The 21595-nt window shown below is 38.1% G+C and overlaps 1 protein-coding gene across 15 annotated transcripts in view; it reads left to right on the forward strand.

Moving 5' to 3' along the window:
* Positions 1-21595, forward strand: part of LOC121369350 (RIMS-binding protein 2-like) — a 228093-nt gene that overhangs the window by 113026 nt on the left and 93472 nt on the right. For all 15 annotated transcript variants that reach the window (XM_041494356.1, XM_041494355.1, XM_041494365.1 and 12 more), the window contains exon 8: positions 6495-6584. In XM_041494356.1, coding sequence (XP_041350290.1) covers positions 6495-6584 — 90 coding nt within the window. The remainder of the gene's footprint in view (positions 1-6494; positions 6585-21595) is intronic.

A 21595-nucleotide genomic window follows, 5' to 3' on the forward strand; every position in this document is an offset into this window, starting at 1 on the left:
AATCATCTCAGGCCAGTACTGTACTGAGTTAGATGTCACCACCATGTTCTGTAGTGTCACACAGTGACTGAATCATCTCAGGCCAGTACTGTACCATGTTCTGTTGTGTCACACAATGACTGAATCATCTCAGGCCAGTACTGTACTGAGTTAGATGTCACCACCATGTTCTGTAGTGTCACCCAGTGACTGAATCATCTCAGGCCAGTACTGTACTGAGTTAGATGTCACCACCATGTTCTGTAGTGTCACCCTGTGTCTGAATCATCTCAGGCCAGTACTGTACTGAGTTAGATGTCACCACCATGTTCTGTAGTGTCACCCTGTGTCTGAATCATCTCAGGCCAGAACTGTATCATGTTCTGTAGTATCACACAGTGACTGAATCATCTCAGGCCAGTACTGTACCATGTTCTGTAGTGTCACCCAGTGACTGAATCATCTCAGGCCAGTACTGTACTGAGTTAGATGTCACCATCATGTTCTGTAGTGTCACACAGTGACTGAATCATCTCAGGCCAGTACTGTACTGAGTTAGATGTCACCACCATGTTCTGTAGTGTCACCCTGTGACTGAATCATCTCAGGCCAGAACTGTATCATGTTCTGTAGTGTCACACAGTGACTGAATCATCTCAGGCCAGTACTGTACCATGTTCTGTAGTGTCACCCAGTGACTGAATCATCTCAGGCCAGTACTGTACTGAGTTAGATGTCACCACCATGTTCTGTAGTGTCACCCAGTGACTGAATCATCTCAGGCCAGTACTGAATTAGATGTCACCACCATGTTCTGTAGTGTCACCCAGTGTCTGAATCATCTCAGGCCAGTACTGTACTGTACTGAGTTAGATGTCACCACCATGTTCTGTAGTGTCACCCTGTGTCTGAATCATCTCAGGCCAGAACTGTATCATGTTCTGTAGTATCACACAGTGACTGAATCATCTCAGGCCAGTACTGTACCATGTTCTGTAGTGTCACCCAGTGACTGAATCATCTCAGGCCAGTACTGTACTGAGTTAGATGTCACCACCATGTTCTGTAGTGTCACACAGTGACTGAATCATCTCAGGCCAGTACTGTACCATGTTCTGTAGTGTCACACAGTGACTGAATCATCTCAGGCCAGTACTGTACTGAGTTAGATGTCACCACCATGTTCTGTAGTGTCACCCAGTGACTGAATCATCTCAGGCCAGTACTGTACCATGTTCTGTAGTGTCACACAGTGACTGAATCATCTCAGGCCAGTACTGTACTGAGTTAGATGTCACCACCATGTTCTGTAGTGTCACCCTGTGACTGAATCATCTCAGGCCAGAACTGTATCATGTTCTGTAGTATCACACAGTGATGTCACCACCATGTTCTGTAGTGTCACCCAGTGACTGAATCATCTCAGGCCAGTACTGTACTGAGTTAGATGTCACCATCATGTTCTGTAGTGTCACACAGTGACTGAATCATCTCAGGCCAGTACTGTACTGAGTTAGATGTCACCACCATGTTCTGTAGTGTCACCCTGTGTCTGAATCATCTCAGGCCACTGTATCATGTTCTGTAGTGTCACACAGTGACTGAATCATCTCAGGCCAGTACTGTACCATGTTCTGTAGTGTCACCCAGTGACTGAATCATCTCAGGCCAGTACTGTACCATGTTCTGTAGTGTCACACAGTGACTGAATCATCTCAGGCCAGTACTGTACCATGTTCTGTAGTATCACCCAGTGACTGAATCATCTCAGGCCAGTACTGTACTGAGTTGGATGTCACCACCATGTTCTGTAGTGTCACCCAGTGACTAAATCATCTCAGGCCAGTACTGTACTGAGTTAGATGTCACCACCATGTTCTGTAGTGTCACCCAGTGACTGAATCATCTCAGGCCAGTACTGTACTATGTTCTGTAGTGTCACCCAGTGACTGAATCATCTCAGGCCAGTACTGTACCATGTTCTGTAGTGTCACACAGTGACTGAATTATCTCAGGCCAGTACTGTACTGTTCTGTAGTGTCACCACCATGTTCTGAAGTCATCTCAGGCCAGTACTGAATTATCTCAGGCCAGTACTGTACCATGTTCTGTAGTGTCACACAGTGACTGAATCATCTCAGGCCAGTACTGTACCATGTTCTGTTGTGTCACACAATGACTGAATCATCTCAGGCCAGTACTGTACTGAGTTAGATGTCACCACCATGTTCTGTAGTGTCACCCAGCGACTGAATCATCTCAGGCCAGTACTGTACTGAATTAGATGTCACCACCATGTTCTGTAGTGTCACCCTGTGTGTGAATCATCTCAGGCCAGTACTGTACTGAGTTAGATGTCACCACCATGTTCTGTAGTGTCACCCTGTGTCTGAATCATCTCAGGCCAGTACTGTACTGAGTTAGATGTCACCACCATGCTCTGTAGAGTCACCTAGTGTCTTAATCCTCTTAGGCCAGTACTGTACCATGTTCTGTAGTGTCACACAGTGACTGAATCATCTCAGGCCAGTACTGTACCATGTTCTGTAGTGTCACCCAGTGACTGAATTATCTCAGGCCAGTACTGTACTGAGTTAGATGTCACCACCATGTTCTGTAGTGTCACCCAGTGTCTGAATCATCTTAGGCCAGTACTGTACTGAGTTAGATGTCACCACCATGTTCTGTAGTGTCACCCAGTGTCTGAATCATCTCAGGCCAGTACTGTACCATGTTCTGTAGTGTCACACAGTGACTGAATCATCTCAGGCCAGTACTGTACCATGTTCTGTAGTGTCACACAGTGACTGAATCATCTCAGGCCAGTACTGTACCATGTTCTGTAGTGTGACACAGTGACTGAATTATCTCAGGCCAGTACTGTACTGAGTTGGATGTCACCACCATGTTCTGTAGTGTCACACAGTGACTGAATTATCTCAGGCCAGTACTGTACCATGTTCTGTAGTGTCACACAGTGACTGAATCATCTCAGGCCAGTACTGTACCATGTTCTGTTGTGTCACACAATGACTGAATCATCTCAGGCCAGTACTGTACTGAGTTAGATGTCACCACCATGTTCTGTAGTGTCACCCAGCGACTGAATCATCTCAGGCCAGTACTGTACTGAATTAGATGTCACCACCATGTTCTGTAGTGTCACCCTGTGTCTGAATCATCTCAGGCCAGTACTGTACTGAGTTAGATGTCACCACCATGTTCTGTAGTGTCACCCTGTGTCTGAATCATCTCAGGCCAGAACTGTATCATGTTCTGTAGTATCACACAGTGACTGAATCATCTCAGGCCAGTATGTACCATGTTCTGTAGTGTCACCCAGTGACTGAATCATCTCAGGCCAGTACTGTACTGAGTTAGATGTCACCATCATGTTCTGTAGTGTCACACAGTGACTGAATCATCTCAGGCCAGTACTGTATCATGTTCTGTAGTGTCACACAGTGACTGAATCATCTCAGGCCAGTACTGTACCATGTTCTGTAGTGTCACCCAGTGACTGAATCATCTCAGGCCAGTACTGTACTGAGTTAGATGTCACCATCATGTTCTGTAGTGTCACACAGTGACTGAATCATCTCAGGCCAGTACTGTACCATGTTCTGTAGTGTCACCCAGTGACTGAATCATCTCAGGCCAGTACTGTACCATGTTGGATGTCACCACCATGTTCTGTAGTGTCACCCAGTGACTAAATCATCTCAGGCCAGTACTGTACTGAGTTAGATGTCACCACCATGTTCTGTAGTGTCACACAGTGACTGAATCATCTTAGGCCAGTACTGTACTATGTTCTGTAGTGTCACCCAGTGACTGAATCATCTCAGGCCAGTACTGTACCATGTTCTGTAGTGTCACACAGTGACTGAATTATCTCAGGCCAGTACTGTACCATGTTCTGTAGTGTCACCCAGTGACTGAATCATCTCTGGCCAGTACTGTACCATGTTCTGTAGTGTCACACAGTGACTGAATCATCTCAGGCCAGTACTGTACCATGTTCTGTAGTGTCACACAGTGACTGAATCATCTCAGGCCAGTACTGTACCCTGTTCTGTAGTGTCACCCAGTGACTGAATCATCTCAGGCCAGTACTGTACTGAGTTAGATGTCACCACGATGTTCTGTAGTGTCACACAGTGACTGAATCATCTCAGGCCAGTACTGTACCATGTTCTGTAGTGTCACACAGTGACTGAATCATCTCAGGCCAGTACTGTACCATGTTCTGTAGTGTCACCCAGTGACTGAATCATCTCAGGCCAGTACTGTACTGAGTTAGATGTCACCACGATGTTCTGTAGTGTCACACAGTGACTGAATCATCTCAGGCTAGTACTGTACCATGTTCTGTAGTGTCACACAGTGACTGAATCACTTAGGCCAGTACTGTACCGAGTTAGATGCCACCACCATGTTCTGTAGTGTCACACAATAACTATGCCATATGTGACACATAGTCTTAATTATCACTCAGTGTGATGTCATTAATATGTGACACATGGTTTATAGTGTAACGCATAGTAACTGTGGCACATTATTTATATGTGACACATGGTCTTTAGTGTCACACAGTAACTTGACATGTTATTTATATATGACACATTGTCTAAAGTGTTACACAGTAACTGATACGTGATCTATATGTGACACATGATCTATTGTCACATATAGTAACTGATATACATGATCTATGTGACACATGGTCTAAAATGTCTCACAGTAACTGACATAATCTATAAGTGACACATGATCTGTAGTGTTACACATAGTAACTGATATGTTATCTATATGAGACACATAGTTGTTAGTGTAACACATAATAACTGATATATGATCTATATGTGACACATGTTCTATATTTGACACATGGTCTGTAATGCCACACATAGTAACTGATGTGATCTATATGTGACACATGGTTGTTGGTGTCACACATAATAACTGACATATGATCTATATGTGACACATGTTCTATATTTGACACATGGTCTGTAATGCCACACATAGTAACTGACATGTGATCTATATGTGACACATGGTTGTTTGTGTCACACATAATAATTGTGACATATGATCTATATGTGACACATGTTCTATATTCGACACATGGTCTGTAATGCCACACATAGTAACTGACATGTGATCTATATGTCACATGTGGTCTAAAGTGTTTCACATAATAACTAATATGTGATCTATATGTCACACGTGGTCTAAAGTATCACACAGCAACTGTAATATGTGACACATCGTCTAAGGTGTCACACATAGTAACCGTGACACATGATCCATATGTGTATGTAACATATTTTAATGTCACACATGTTAACTGTCAAATATATATATATATATACAAGTTCAGTTCGGTGGCTGTGAGAGTGTTAAAACTTGATGAGCCTGATTTGATTTTAAGTAGGCTGGTGTGATGTTACACGATGACATTAAAAAAAATAACTGTTGAGCTGACAACATTTGTGAGGTAATCTTCTCAACTGTCAGTTAACATCTGATAGGTTGGCAAGTCTCTGGGGATCTCGCACACTGTGATAGAATTGTTGGGCAGCAGGCTAGTTGTGTGTCAACTCAATCATGGTATGCAACTCTTTTCTCTCTCTGTTTTTTTTTTAAAGTGCTTGTTAATGGGTTACGCCATTGCATTGAAGATCTGAAAGTAATTTACAGAACTAATTTTATAGAGAGCTGAATTTAGGAAGAGGTGATCAGCGTTCATTTATTTTCGATGCATCTAAGTGTTAATCATGGAAAACATAAGACAAACACACCTGATAAAATACCTGCATTTATTATTAATTATTAAATATAATATGAAAGCTGTTTATAATTCATGAGATTGTGTGATAAATACATGTTCATAGTTCTGCACAGAGTTTTTAACTTGATAGTCAGATATATATCACATATCATTCTCATATTGTTGGTGCTTGTCACCCCAAATATAGGTGCCAGTCAGTCTTGTAAAACTATGTGATTTACTTGAAAAATGAACATGATCATAACTGTATGTGATTAAATGGAAATTGAACATAATCATATTATATGTGATTTATTTGAAAAAGAATTAAATCAAAACTGTATGTGATTTACTTGAAAATTAACATAATCATAACTGTATGTGATATGCTTCAGTACTTACATAATGATAACTGTATAATATGCTAATAATAGTCTGCATACCTTCTTTTAGTTAAATATAAACAATGGTTCTGTTGGCATAAATACATGTTCCAGTATTTAATAACATGACTATGTTTATTGTCGAGGTATTACAATATATTATTTGTATTAGAATTATTTTTTAATATTTTACAGAACAACATATTGAAATCTCAGTTGCAGAGTTGAGAAAATATAATATGAAAGCATTGTATAGTGAAACAATGGCTTTGTATAGTTGACTGGACGCTATGCTAGCAGCTGCAGCCTACAAACTGATGTAAGACTGAGTGTTTGATGACTGTTTGTGTTTTCAGGAAGGTCAGTTGAGGCAGTCTGAGGCCCGCAACACAAATCAAAGTCTTGAACTATCAGAGCTCCACAGTCGACTTCTTCAAATAGAAAAGGTAGGTGCTGAGGGTTGTTCCACACATAACACAAGGGAGGGTGGGAGGTGTAGAAAAGGTATGTGCATGTCTTAGTGAGGGTTGTTCCACAAGTAACACAAGGGAGGGTGGGAGGTGTAGAAAAGGTATGTGCTTGTCTTAGTGAGGGTTGTTCCACACATAACACAAGGGAGGGTGGGAGGTGTAGAAAAGGTATGTGCATGTCTTAGTGAGGGTTGTTCCACAAGTAACACAAGAGAGGGGTGGGATGTGTAGAAAAGGTATGTGCTTGTCTTAGTGAGGGTTGTTCCACAAGTAACACAAGAGAGGGGTGGGATGTGTAGAAAAGGTACATGTTTGTCTTAGTGAGGGTTGTTCCACAAGTAACACAAGAGAGGGGTGGGATGTGTAGAAAAGGTACATGTTTGTCTTAGTGAGGGTTGTTCCACAAGTAACACAAGAGAGGGGTGGGATGTGTAGAAAAGGTACATGTTTGTCTTAGTGAGGGTTGTTCCACAAGTAACACAAGAGAGGGGTGGGATGTGTAGAAAAGGTATGTGCTTGTCTTAGTGAGGGTTGTTCCACAAGTAACACAAGAGAGGGTGGGATGTGTAGAAAAGGTACATGTTTGTCTTAGTGAGGGTTGTTCCACAAGTAACACAAGAGAGGGGTGGGATGTGTAGAAAAGGTATGTGCTTGTCTTAGTGAGGGTTGTTCCACAAGTAACACAAGAGAGGGGTGGGATGTGTAGAAAAGGTACATGTTTGTCTTAGTGAGGGTTGTTCCACAAGTAACACAAGAGAGGGGTGGGATGTGTAGAAAAGGTACGTGCTTGTCTTAGTGAGGGTTGTTCCACAAGTAACACAAGAGAGGGGTGGGATGTGTAGAAAAGGTATGTGCTTGTCTTAGTGAGGGTTGTTCCACAAGTAACACAAGAGAGGGGTGGGATGTGTAGAAAAGGTACATGTTGGTCTTAGTGAGGGTTGTTCCACAAGTAACACAAGAGAGGGGTGGGATGTGTAGAAAAGGTATGTGCTTGTCTTAGTGAGGGTTGTTCCAGAACTAACACATGTCTGTTCTCGAAGTAAGCACATATGGGACCCGTGATTTTTGTTTTTCAGTACTTGCTATCCACTAAGTACATGAAGCCATAATTATAACATGTTTCAATAATAATTTATGTTCTTGTCACTTGTCCCATACATTCATATCAGGAAGAGGCACTCTCTTGTCATCATAAGACACAAGTGGTTTGTCATACTTTCCACACAATTGAGTCACATCTTTCATGGTTGCTTGGTCACTTCAGTCTTCAACTTATTTTCATGCTTATATCCAATTAAGGTTCAATCACTCTGTCTTCAACAGATTTTCTTGGAAGACATTCAAGAAAGTGGAACTGGTGCTGTTAATAATTACTAATCAGAGAAATTTGAATCAGTAAAAAAAAAATTGTAAGGGAAGATGGGGAATAAAGTTAGCTGAAATTTGCTAGACATACATGTACCGGTAATGAATAGTTATATAGCTGGTTGTAGGTACATACGAAGGTTTCATGGGAATAACCTATGATGTCCAAACTGATAGTCAGTGTCATGTATTTCAAGGTCACAATGACAGACTAGATTAAAAACCTATAATTATGGAAGACCATTAAAAGTAGTTGGTAAATTATGCTTTCTTTGGTATAAATATTCCATGATTGCAGATCATCTTACCAAAAGTGTGACATCACAGGTTATTCTTGTGGACCCTTCATATGTGATGTACTATTTTAGTTCAAGCAGAGCACACTATCAACATACTGATTATTTAAATACAATGATAAATTGGTGAAGTTGAGGAGGTGGATTCAGAGTTGTCAATTAATGTGTTTCTTCAAACCTCGCTACCAGTTATAATTACTGCTGCTTTGTACTCACATTACACATTCTAAAATGAGTCGTTCTTCTGTCTGAATGTTGTTCATGATCTCACAATCAAACTGGTTACTGCATCTCATTGTTGATATTTATCAAAACATCTGCAAAATACAATATTGAACAAAGATATTTGAAAATTATATCAACAAAACAGTACCCTCACTAGAACCAAGCTGCATGTGTGATGTGTGAGTGTTGAGAATACAAGCCATTGAAATGATATTGACAGAATTAGTCGACTGAATTTCACTTGATAGTGTCATTTCAGGGAGGATACTGTGTGAGTGACCATAATACACCACTTGTCTTAAAGGTTTTCTTTGTAAGAAAGTAAAGTTAAAAACAGAGAATACATTTTATAGTCAAATATCAGTTAAGAAAAAAGGATCAAGAGTAAACATTGTCTTTAAGGCCAAAAAACAACTCACTCTCTGGTCAGACCAAAGTTCCAGATTTGATGTGGCAATTCCGGAATAAGGGGCATATTTAAATTGAAATCAGAATGCACATCCTAGTTCATGTGCAATGGCATTTTGGCTCTAAATACGGTTTTAGCCTGACAAAAATCGATGTTATACCGCAGAAAATAATAATTAAAAAAAAATGTTGATGCACAAGGGTCAAAATTGATGTGCTTGCACAATTAACTTGTTGGTTATTGATTGAAATCAAGTTTAATAGTGTAATTTTAATGGATGGCTTAACTTTGATGTCTATATAATCACCATGGAGCAGTTATTCAGATGCATTTAAATAAAACCATGTAATGTTGGATGTACCGTATATCGCTGTGTATTAGCCGACTCCATGCATTAGCCGACCCCCTAGTTTCACCCTCCAAATCGGCTTTAAAATTATAGACCTTGTATATAAGCCGACCCCCCTATATAAAACTAACCAAGTCCGATGTCTGTGTGGTCTACAAAATGACAAAGTACATCTGCTTTCAAACGTCATTTGTCACAGCAAACTTATCCGGAAGCAGTAGCCGATTTCTATTTATAGAAACGGTGTCCAGTTAATTTATTTCTCGTAAAATATAAGTACCAAGATAGCGAAATATACCTAAACAGAAATAATAATAATAGTAGTAGTAATAACAACAACCAGGGATTTTTTTTTTTACATACTTTATGTCAGTAAACATTTATAGGTTACATTTTAAAACTTTATGTCCATTTCTAATTCATTTAATGTTACAAAGTAGCACAATCCACACTGTTTATTTACTGTTCATTCACTCGGGAAGATCGTCAGCAGTGAATCCGCTGAACTCGTTGTCAGAATCATCGGCCTCGATAATGTCCCACACAGCCTGGTCTGCAGTGTCGTCGTAAAAATCATTCAGCTGATTTTCTCGAACATTCTCGATCACTTCTGCTTCTGGGAGTGATCGTACGGTGGTGTCTGCGCACATGTCGTTGAATAAACTGTCGTCTTCGGTGCCGTCCATGCTGTTGGCGATTCCTGTCTTTAGAAAGCTCCTGACGATCATGTCGCTAGGGATCTTTTCCCACGCATCTTTTACCCACTGAACCACAACCGGTAAAGGTGCTCGCCGTCTGCTTCCGTTTTTGGTGTAACTCTGCTCGCCGTTAACCATCCAGTCATTCCACTCCTTCCTCACATTTGCTTTGAATGGCTTGTTCAGGCTAATGTCAAGTGGCTGTAACAAGGATGTACAGCCTCCAGGAATGACACATTGCCTCACTTTCAACTCCTTCAATTTCTTTTTCACGGCTTCGCACAGGTGTGCACGGAACATATCCCACACCAGGAATGACTGACAGCCTCGTGCACCTCCGGACCGGGCCATCCACACGTCATCTAACCACTGTAACACCAGTGACTCGTTCATCCACCCTTTTTCCTGTACCGCAATAATAACGCCTTTAGGAAATTTATCCTTTGGAAATGTCTTTCTCTTGAAGATCACCATGGGCTTTAATTTTGTCCCATCCGCCATACAGGCCAGTACTACCGTGAAGTGTTGTTTCTCTGCTCCACAGGTTTTCACTTGTACCGAGTGTGTGCCCTTCGTGTCGATCATTCGGTTTCCTGGCATGTCGAAATTCATCGGTGTTTCGTCCATATTGCCAATCTGTGCAACTGGAAACTCGAATCGTTTTCTTTCCTTCAAAACAAACTGTTGAAATGACAGGATTTTCTTATCTACTTCATCAGGTAGTTTTTGTGCGATGTGGGTACGCTGGCGTAGAACAAGATTGTTCCTTTCCATAAAACCTGAACACCAGTTTGCAGTCGCCTTGAATGTTGATTCTATTCCCAAATCTTTCCTCACCTTGCAAAGGTATAACGCGCGTTGACGAATCATAACTCGTGTCACGATGTGGCCAGCCTGACGTTGCTCCGAAACCCAGGGCTCCAACAGTTCCTCTAGTGCTAAGTTTGGGGACACCGAATGTCGTCTGGCCTTCTTTGTTTTTGGCATATCGGCAAGAACGGTTTTCTCCTTTCTCCAATTACGAACTTGTCGCTCATTAACATCAAACTGTCTTGCTGCTGCACAATTATTCGAATTTTCAGCAAACTCAATTACACGTAATTTGAAGCTAGCATCGTATGCACGTCGTTTTCTCTTGGAACTCATGTTGTACTCGTATGCAATTTGTTGGTCGTAGTAAATATTTATTTGACGACTGGGGTTTTAATGCTTTTTTTTATGTGAACTCATTTTTAATCTTTTGATTATATTTTGATAGCATGCGACCCTTTAACATGAAACGACTTTCAAATTTATTACTGTTGTTATTGCAGTTAGTATTAAGCACTTACCTTTCAGTCATTTGTTTTATTCTCTTACATTCTTGATTGCAGCCACACGTTAAAAACACAGTGACTGTTTGCATTGTTGATTGTGCTAATCGGTCTTTTCATTACTAGTCGGCTATACCCTACCATACCCAACCACCCGTGTCGATTAATCCCAAGCCGACAAACAAAACAAATGAAGCTGGAACAATTAACGTGTTCACCGGTTTAGTAAGCAGTTTTGTAATGACACGTGACCTGCGAAGTTTTCCGAAATTGTTTTGATCGGTCACCATTTATTGTTGTTTAAACAGATAAATATTACTAAATAACTTTTAAACACCAACATTTATTAAAGATGAACATATATATACAATTTTAATATCTTTTATTTGTAATAGCTTGTGTTAAAATGCAATATTAAACCTTTATGAAAGCGGAAATGCAGAGCACAATAATGACAATAGATCGAGTGGAGCCGTGACGTCACTATTCTAACTTTACATTTCCAATAAAATGTTGACTCCTTAGATAAGCCGACCCCAGCCTTTGACTTGATAATTTTTGTATCAAAAAGTCGGCTAATACACAGCGATATACGGTAACCATGTGATATCATCAATATTGCACATCGTTCTTTGAAATGTGTATAGGAATTAAAGTTCACATCTTATGGAAGATCTGTTTTGTTACACTGACCAATCTTCAGACTAACACACAAGGGTAAAGTCAAATTACTCCACACTGCCCCATACATGGAGAATTTGTGAAGATGAAGCGAAAAACAGGGAACTCAGTCTGACAAGACTTTTTTAACCATCATCAAAACACATCAGTATATTGTTTGTCTTTTTGGCTTCTAATGTTTGTTTTTTCTCATCAGTATGCACTTCAGTTTTTAATTTGCTCTCAAAATTAAAACAGCAAAGTAATGCTACACATTCTGTAGAGGCAGTGTTGTGTTTTTTATATTAAACAAAATCAATATAGAGTTTTTCTTTCAAGCGGGATATTGTGTGTAATGCATTCTACAGCTGGGAGATGCTCTTTCTCCTGTCTACATAATGACTGACTTGGAGGAAAGTGATAAATCTCAATGCCAGTCACTTGATACTCTGTAATAATCCACACAGCAGTGTCACTGCAGTTAGCTACCTAGTCCAGAGCCATTAGTCAAGTTTATTTGTATAGGCTAAAAATGAAGACAGTGCCTTAATGTAGTTATGTGGGTGTTTGTTATGAGCAGCTGAAGGTTGCAGGAATGAATAACAAAATGTATATTTATGAACTTTAATAACACATGTATAAGTTATTAATATACGGTAACTAATACATACATGTTTGTATGTATGTATATATATGTGTGTGTTGTGTGTTGTGTGTTGGGTGTGGGTGTGGGTGTGTGTGGGTGTGTCTCTGTCTCTCTCTCTCTCTCTAACTCTCTCTCTCTAACTCTCTCTCTCTAACTCTCTCTCTAACTCTCTCTCTCTCTTTGTGTTGAGTGTGTTGTTAAATAAAACATTTCCTTCCTTCCTCCCTTCCTTCCTGTCTCTCTATATGTGTAATTAATTAATTAATTAATGCAATTAACTTATTACTAGACTTAACCTTTACTACTTAGCAATAGACTTTACAGCCAAATCTATACATTTCAAATTATCATTAATTTGTATAATAATATCATGCAAACCAACAGTAAAATTGTATAATCATTTTAAAAAAATTCTATCTGTTAGTAGCAAATAGATGGGTTGTTTTTACATATTACTGATTTCTGCGAGACATGTATTAGTAAATGAAATGGCTGCTAGCGGCACAATGTTCTGGAATATTATTAAACAAATTATCTCATCATGTTATTTGATTTTCAGCATTTCTGTAAAAACTTGTGCATTGCCTAGGATAACAAAGGACCTAACAGATAGTCATCATAACTAATCTAATGATGGAATGCATATATCATGCCTGCCAGGTTTTTCTAGTCACACGATGTATCCAATTGTTAGTTGGTTTTTACTTGCACACTTGCACTGGCATCGCAAGTTAACATTTTTATACATAATTGGCACAGTACATATTTATACAGAAATCAGATTGTGGTGTTATAGCTATAGCAACAAATACATACAGCAGATTTAAAACATTGCCATCACTCGGGGACATACAAGGAATTGTTTCTTGGTGGAGGAGTGGGGGAATGGATAAGGTAGGGGAGGGGTGAACATCAGCAAGTACTTGTATTTAATATTTTTAAAATTAAAAAAACTATGCTTTATTCCTCGAGTTGATCTGAGTTTTCATTATGAAAGTGGTTTAAATATATATGGGTTCATCAATTTAGCATTATGCTCTGTGGTCAAGACAGGATTGAGGGTGGGGGGTGGGGTGGGTGTGTGTGTATGAGATCTGTTATAACAGGGGATGGGATGTTTGTCAAGAGTTACAAATTTATTACCAAAAACACAAACAAAAATGCTGACAGAAAACACAATGGTGTTGATTAAGTTACACCACAAGGACAGTTACAGGGTGGTGTTGACAAGATCATGGTGTAAGTTTAGAGGGAGGAATATTCTTAGTATTGCAGAACAGTATATCAGGGGTGGGTTGTAAACATACCAGACTTTGGTTGTGCTAGCACTATGTAAGTGAATAATAATGAAAATGAGGAAAAACATTGTGTATAGGGGAAAGAAAAAAATCTGATTTTCTAATAGTACTTAGATTTTTACAAGGAATATATAAAACATCAGATTTTCTAATAGTACTTAGATTTTGACAAGGAACAAAAAATAAAAAATCTGATTTTCTAATAGTACTTAGATTTTGACAAGGAATATATAAAAAGTCAGATTTTCTAATAGTACTTAGATTTTGACAAGGAATATAAAAAATCAGATTTTCTAATAGTACTTAGATTTTGACAAGGAACATAAAAAATCATATTTTCTAATAGTACTTAGATTTTGACAAGGAATATAAAAAATCAGATTTTCTAATAGTACTTAGATTTTGACAAGGAATATAAAAAATCTTATTTTCTAATAGTACTTAGATTTTTACAAGGAACATGAAAAATCCGATTTTCTAATAGTACTTAGATTTTGACAAGGAATATAAAAAAAAAAAAACATGTTTACAGACAGGTTATTACTGTTCGTGTAATATTTGTAGCTCTATACTAATAATCTTTTATCCTTTAATGTTTTTTCTATATTATATAAACTTAACAAACTAACAAAACCAATTCCTTTCAAAGATATAAATACAATTATCTCAATACACCATTAATTAATTATTTCCTCTTGTCAGTACACTGTGATGGAAGTCCAGACTTGTTTATTTTATGGAAATAATGGGTTCCTGCCAAGAGATGACAAATACTACAGACTTGTTATCAGATGTTCATTTAGCGCACTTCTACCCCCCTCCCCCACCCCACCCGATTAATTTTGCAGTACATATATATGAGATGCCATCAATCTGGAGCCCACCTGTGAAGTTTGTGGGGCAACAAAATACAAATGTATGATTATATTTTTGCTACCAGCAAATTGGTTTAGTCATTAAAGGGACATTCCCGAGTCTGCTGCATTGTAAGATGTTTCCGCAAAATAAAATAGTTCTACGAGTAAACTTACATATTAAATATATTTTCTTGTTTAGAATATCAATGTCTGTATATTCAATGTGTTTCTAGCAGTCTTAATATTTGTAAGAAGCGCAAACTGGATTGTCTTCAAATAATTTCATACATATGAAAAAATATATTTTAGGAAATAAAATAAAATTTAACCTAGGACAAATAGTAGAATGATCTGAAACATATTTAATATACAGCCACTAATATTTTATGCAGAAAAATATATTTGATATGTAATTACAATGGTTAAAATGTCTCTGTTAGTCGATAACATCTTAAAAATTGCAGCAAACTCAGGAATGTCCCTTTAAGAAAATGTAAAACACTGATTGATATATTTGTGTAATCTACTAATTTTTTTAATATAAAAAAATCTGATTGAGACCTTGGTCCTTGTTCAGTGTTGATATATAAAAAAAACCTTTTAAACACATAAAATCAGTTTTTTCCTTTGTATCTAGAAAGAGAATAGATCTAAGAGTACATAATTTTCAGTGAAATTGATGTATTTCTGCTATAAAATTTAGGATCTTGTAACAAGCATAATGGTGTCTTACAACTTTGCATTTTATATAGTCGAATATACAAACATTAGCCTATATCTTTGGTTAAACTTCAAATACAATGTTTCATTTCTGTGCTGGCAGCAGACACATTATTCTTTTTAAAAAACCCTACAGTTTACCATCTAGAGTTTGAAATATCTACATTGCACTTCAAGGAGTTTGAAAAGGGAAGCAACTCTTATAAAACCTTGACATATATAAACCCTACATGAACTCCATACAGTTCTAGAATCATAAATCCACTCAGTTCATGCACTAAAATTATGATAGTTGTCTCCCCCTTAATATTGTTTAATCTAACAATCTAATGAAGAAACAAAGTTTGTTTTGTTTACCGACACCATTAGAGCATACTGATTTATTAATTATCGCATATTGGATTTCAAATAGTTGGCAATCATTTGGTAATTCTGACATATAGCTTTAGAGAGCAAACCTGCTAAATTTTCCCATTAGTAGCAAGAAATCTTTTATATGCACCATCCCATAGACAGGATAGCACATTTCACAGCCTTTGATATACCAGTTGTGGTGCACTGGCTGGAATGAGAAAAAGCCCAATAAGCCCACCAACAGGAATCGATCTCAAACCAACCATGCATGAGGTGGATGCTTTACCAGTGAGCAATGTCCTGTAGCCTGAAAATTAGAGTCATTCTATTTTATGAAATTGAATTTATAACTCACAACTCTAAAAATAAACATAACCACAGTCTTAATGAACACAATCAGTCTAATCAGCTATCAATGCCAATGAAAAATAAATTATTACATTTTCAAATATTTTTACAAATTAATAAAAAAAAAGAAGAAAAAAAAAGAGAATGTGCAAAACCTGTCCGTCAGTGAGAGTTGATCCTAAGACCTGTGAAACCTCAGGCAGGTACTTTATTATAGTAAAAAGAAACTGCTAACAAAGAATAACTGACTTAAATAAAAAAAAATCATGTTTCACACATGTGAAGTTTGATATTTCCGTGGGGGAACATGTACTCAAAGCTCTCTGTTTGTAGCTTTAAGCAATTTGCTATTAGATTCCTATTAATTAGAATCCGTTACTTCAAAAATATCTTTTCTGGGAGAATGTTGTTTGAGATAAAGTCATTGAGGGTTTTTGTAAACTGATCCTAGATGAGAGCAGAGATGTAATTCCCTCCTTTTTATCCTACTCTCCTGTACAAATCACAGCGCTCTGAGGATGGGCTGATGAAAGGGTTTTATTCTCTCATTGGCCTCAAGTATTGCATCAAGTGTGACCACCTTCAGATGGCCCACTTGGTAAGTGACACACAGACATGGAAAACACTTGACTCCGAGTACAGCTCTTGACGTTATTTGTGTTGGTCATTCTTACAGTCGTGAAGCTCTTGTTGAATTAATTATTGCAAAATGTCAAGGACCACCTCCATGAATAGAAAAATAATCTCTGGCTTGTTTTCATGAAGCCATTTTCAGTTTTCTCTTTAGTGAATGGTATTGCTTCATTTTATCACCTCATTGATGGCTGGACGGACGCGAGTTGTGGCCAATTACAGACTGATGTGTGTCTTATGAAGAGCCATGGTATTACTTTGTTCCATCTTATGCATACCGTCTCAGTAAATTGGTTTTTCTTCTTCCATCCATCGCCTCGGGGTTCTAACTACAGGGTCTGAACTAGGACTTTTATTGAAAGTTGTCAAACATTGCCATGATATGAAGACACTCTTAATATACTTTAGAACTGTGTTTGTCTGTCTGCCTGCCTGTCTGTCTGTCTTCCTGCCTGCCTGTCTGCCTGTCTATATGTCTGTCTGGCTGTCTGTCTGTATTGATCTGTCTGTGTCTGGTCACTATATTCATTAACTGATATAACCATCATCACTGTCATCATCATTTCCTAAAAAAAAAAACTTTTCAGAAGTGGATGGACAAACAGTTGGTAGGATGATGATAATCATCACCATCATCACCACCATCATCATTATCAATTTTAATACAGTGCAAATATTTTAATCTATTTTGAAATTGGAATAACTACAATCAGTTATTAATGAGAAGTGGGGGTGAGGGTGGGGTTGGGGGAGTTAATGCTCTAGTTAGCAGGCCTCTGTATTTCAAAGAAATTATTATTTTCAGTAGCATGTCGGCAAAATCTCAGAACTAAAAGTCTGTTACCCATTATCATGCAACTTAATCCACATTTCCATGATTACTGAAAAACGTTCTGATGAGTTCCTGTGATCACAGGACACAGAATTGAAAACAGTGTTTGCCCTAAAATTTTGTAATCCCAGAGCCTATGTAAGTTAATTAGATCTAAGTTATAGCTTTCGAAAATGTTTGGAGAAAATGTGTCTTAATTTAAAACCCTTTTGATGCCAAATGTTAAAATATTTTTGGTACAACTTTTTTCTAGACAAAGTACACAAATTGCTATGACATTAGACTATACTAATGTTTTATTTGGTGATTTCTCGGTTTTCTATCTAATGTGTGTGTGGCCACGATAGGGGAATTAACTCTAATGATATATTTCTTGTTATATCGAAACCTCATCATTTTCGAAAACCTATCATTTTCCTGACTGGTTAATGGAATGGTGGCTCTATATGATCCTGCAAATAATATTAAGTGATCAATATGTATTAATATTAATGTAATTTATTACTCTCTCTACTAACGACTGACAGAGCAAATAATCTCGATATATTGGATTCAGTAAATCTAGATTTTGTCAGATATTTAGATATCTATAAATTATACATCTTTATTATTTGTTATTTCATATTTTTAATATTTCCACAGTGCACACATTTCTGTGAGTGGCATTATAAGGATTGTGAAAGGCATTCACTGAACAGTGAGTCTACATTAAAACCTGCATTATACCAATACTTAATGATAGTCAGGTGGCTGCTGAATACAGATTTCTATTTGAGCTGATTTGAAAGTTTAAAGTTAAAGTTTGCTTTTTTTAATGACACCACTAGAGCATCTTGATTTTATAATCGTTGGCTATTGGATGTCACACATTTGGTCATTCTGACCTAGTCTGAGGAAGGAAGAAAATGTTTTATTTAACGACGCACTCAACACATTTTATTTATGGTTATATGATGTCAGTAGTCCAAGAGGAAACCTACTACAAGGGATCTTTTATATGCATCATCCCACAGACAGGACAGCACATACCACGGCCTTTGATATACCAGTCGTGGTGCACTGGCTGGAAAGAGAAATAGATGCTTTAAATACGATTGGGTTACATCTCACCCCATGGTATATACAGTTGAACCTTATATTATGGGTACTTTGTATAATAATCACCTGCCTATCATATATCAATATGTTAATTTGTGACTGGAAAGAGAAATAGATGCTTTAAATACGACTGGGTTACATCTCACCCCATGGTATATACAGTTGAACCTTATATTATGGGTACTTTGTATAATAATCACCTGCCTATCATATATCAATATGTTAATTTGTGACTGGAAAGAGAAATAGATGCTTTAAATACGATTGGGTTACATCTCACCCCATGGTATATACAGTTGAACCTTATATTATGGGTACTTTGTATAATAATCACCTGCCTATCATATATCAGTATGTTAATTTGTGACTGGAAAGAGAAATTGTTTAACGTCATCTCAGCACATTTTAAATATGTCTATTTGGTGTTTAAAATTTGCTTCTTTTAACACTTGGTCAAGAGATACAGCGATAAAACCTATTGCTGTCTACTTTATAACCAGCAAAGAATCATTCTCCATACGATAGAACATATGACATAATTGTCCCAATGACAAATAAAAAACAGATTCCGTTGATGACAGACCGGCCTCGGTGGCATCATGGTTAGGCCATCGGTCTACAGGCTGGTAGGTACTGGGTTCGGATCCCAGTCGAGGCATGGGATTTTTAATCTAGATATCGACTCCAAACCCTGAGTGAGTGCTCCACAAGGCTCAATGGATAGGTGTAAACCACTTGCACCGACCAGTGTTCCATAACTGGTTCAACAAAGGCCATGGTTTGTGCTATCCTGCCTGTGGGAAGCACAAATAAAAGATCCCTTGCTGCCTGTCATAAAAGAGTAGTCTATGTGGTGACAGCAGGTTTCCTCTAAAAACAGTGTCAGAATCATCATATATTTGACATCCAATAGCCGATGATAAGATACAAAAATCAATGTGCTCTAGTGGCATCGTTAAATAAAACAAACTTTACTTTACTTTACCGTTGATGACAGTTGATCCTGCAACTCACCACACCTGAGGCAAACACTCTGTCAGTGAGGTTCATTCCGTCTCTTTCATGACTGGGTAGGGAGAAAAAACCCAATGTGAGATTTATCAGTAACACGTCGGAGATCGGTGAGCCCATTGGTCTAATTCTTGTTTCAGCTAGTGTACCATGACTGGTATACCAAAGGTCATGGTATGTGCTATCCTGTCTGTGATAGGATGATTTCTTATAAAAGAACACTTGCTGCTAATTGTAAAGCGTAGCTCATTAGTGATGGTTGTGGGTATCCTGTCTCATTATCTGTGTGGTCCTTAACCATATGTTTGATGCCAAGTAACTGTAATTAAAATGTGTTTCTGTTAATAACAACAACTGGCTTTGGTGGCGCAGTGGTTAAGCCATCAGACTACAGGCGGGTAGGTACAGGGTTCGCATCCCAGTACCGGCTCCCACCCAGAGCGAGTTCTTAAAGGAGAGGACAATTAAGGCATTTGGCCTGGTATGCATATTCAACGATATATAATGCACATTATTGCTTAATATCAACACGTATAATCGAATAGTTAATTAATAAAACGGTTAAATGTGATGGCTATTATATATAACGGGCGCAGCCATTTTGTACCATCTCAGTGAGTACGCCCTCTGGCGAGCTGGTGGTTACATAATACTTAACGCATAACTCAGGAATGAGCCTTAGAACTACAGAAACATGATCTACCTGGTTTTTGCGGGATGATAAATAGTCATACATTGCAATGTTCTGTAATAATACACATCCCAGTAAGCCGGCAATAAGTATATCCAGCACTATATATATTAGTTTTCAATACAAAATAAAATACCATTGTCAAAGTGGCTACACAACAAGTCGAAACAATTAACAATGTTTTGCCCATGCATTATCCCTACGTACTGAAATGATACACGGAGTGTTTTCTTAGTTAATTGGTCTATGCTGTTAGTTGCTTCTACCTGTGATTCCTGATTGGCAGGTGTGTATTTGATTGGTAACCAGACGAGCCAATTAATTGACGCTGTCTAGACACAAAAATACATACCGGTATTGTGGAATATTACCTGTCGCCCCTAAAATTGTAATGGACATGGTTTATTACTGTAAATAGTTCTGTAAAACTATTGATTAAGTAGACTTTTCCATCTACAACCACAGAACTGACCAATTACGTTGTCCCAAAGAAAAGAAAATTATCACTTGGGTATCGTGGGTTGTCGTTTTTGCTCCAACGTAGCATATCAATAGGCCTAATTTTGTACATTTTACCTTTGGATTATATAACAGAGAAAAATACTATAACCCCATTTTGTTCCGTTAATACAACTTGAAATATATTTAGTTAAATAGTTTATTATAATATTACGTCATTTATGCTGTTTTACAAGTCAGGTTGATCAAAGAGAAGCGCCTTGTCGAAAATTACTGCTTTTGTTTGGAGTTGGTCAGGAGCTGGACGTCACTTCGCCCCAAGCTATCCCACCAGACATCACAAAAATGAAACAAAATGGCTGCCCCCAGTTAGCAGGAATAATCGTGTTTTTTTATTAACTCTAAAATTACGCGTTTTTCATTTGCTAAAGTGTCAGTATGTGTTGGTGGTCCGGGTATGTATCTTTCCAACACATAGTAAGGCTCTTGTTTGAGTTGACCTTACCTTTAAAGTTGCAATTTGGCTCTGGCACCATACAGCATATTACATGGTTTACTATTGTGAAACAAGGACCAGGACTAAATTGTTTAACGTGCATGTTCAGAGCAAGCTGTTGTAGCGCACGCCTGTCCTGGGTGCAAGCCTCCTCCATCACTAACTACTAACCAACTAACAACTAACCCACTGTCCTGGACAGACAGCCCAGATAGCTGAGGTGTGTACC

The sequence above is a fragment of the Gigantopelta aegis genome, chromosome 3 (assembly GCF_016097555.1).
Source record: "Gigantopelta aegis isolate Gae_Host chromosome 3, Gae_host_genome, whole genome shotgun sequence".
In the NCBI taxonomy this organism is placed as follows: domain Eukaryota; kingdom Metazoa; phylum Mollusca; class Gastropoda; order Neomphalida; family Peltospiridae; genus Gigantopelta; species Gigantopelta aegis.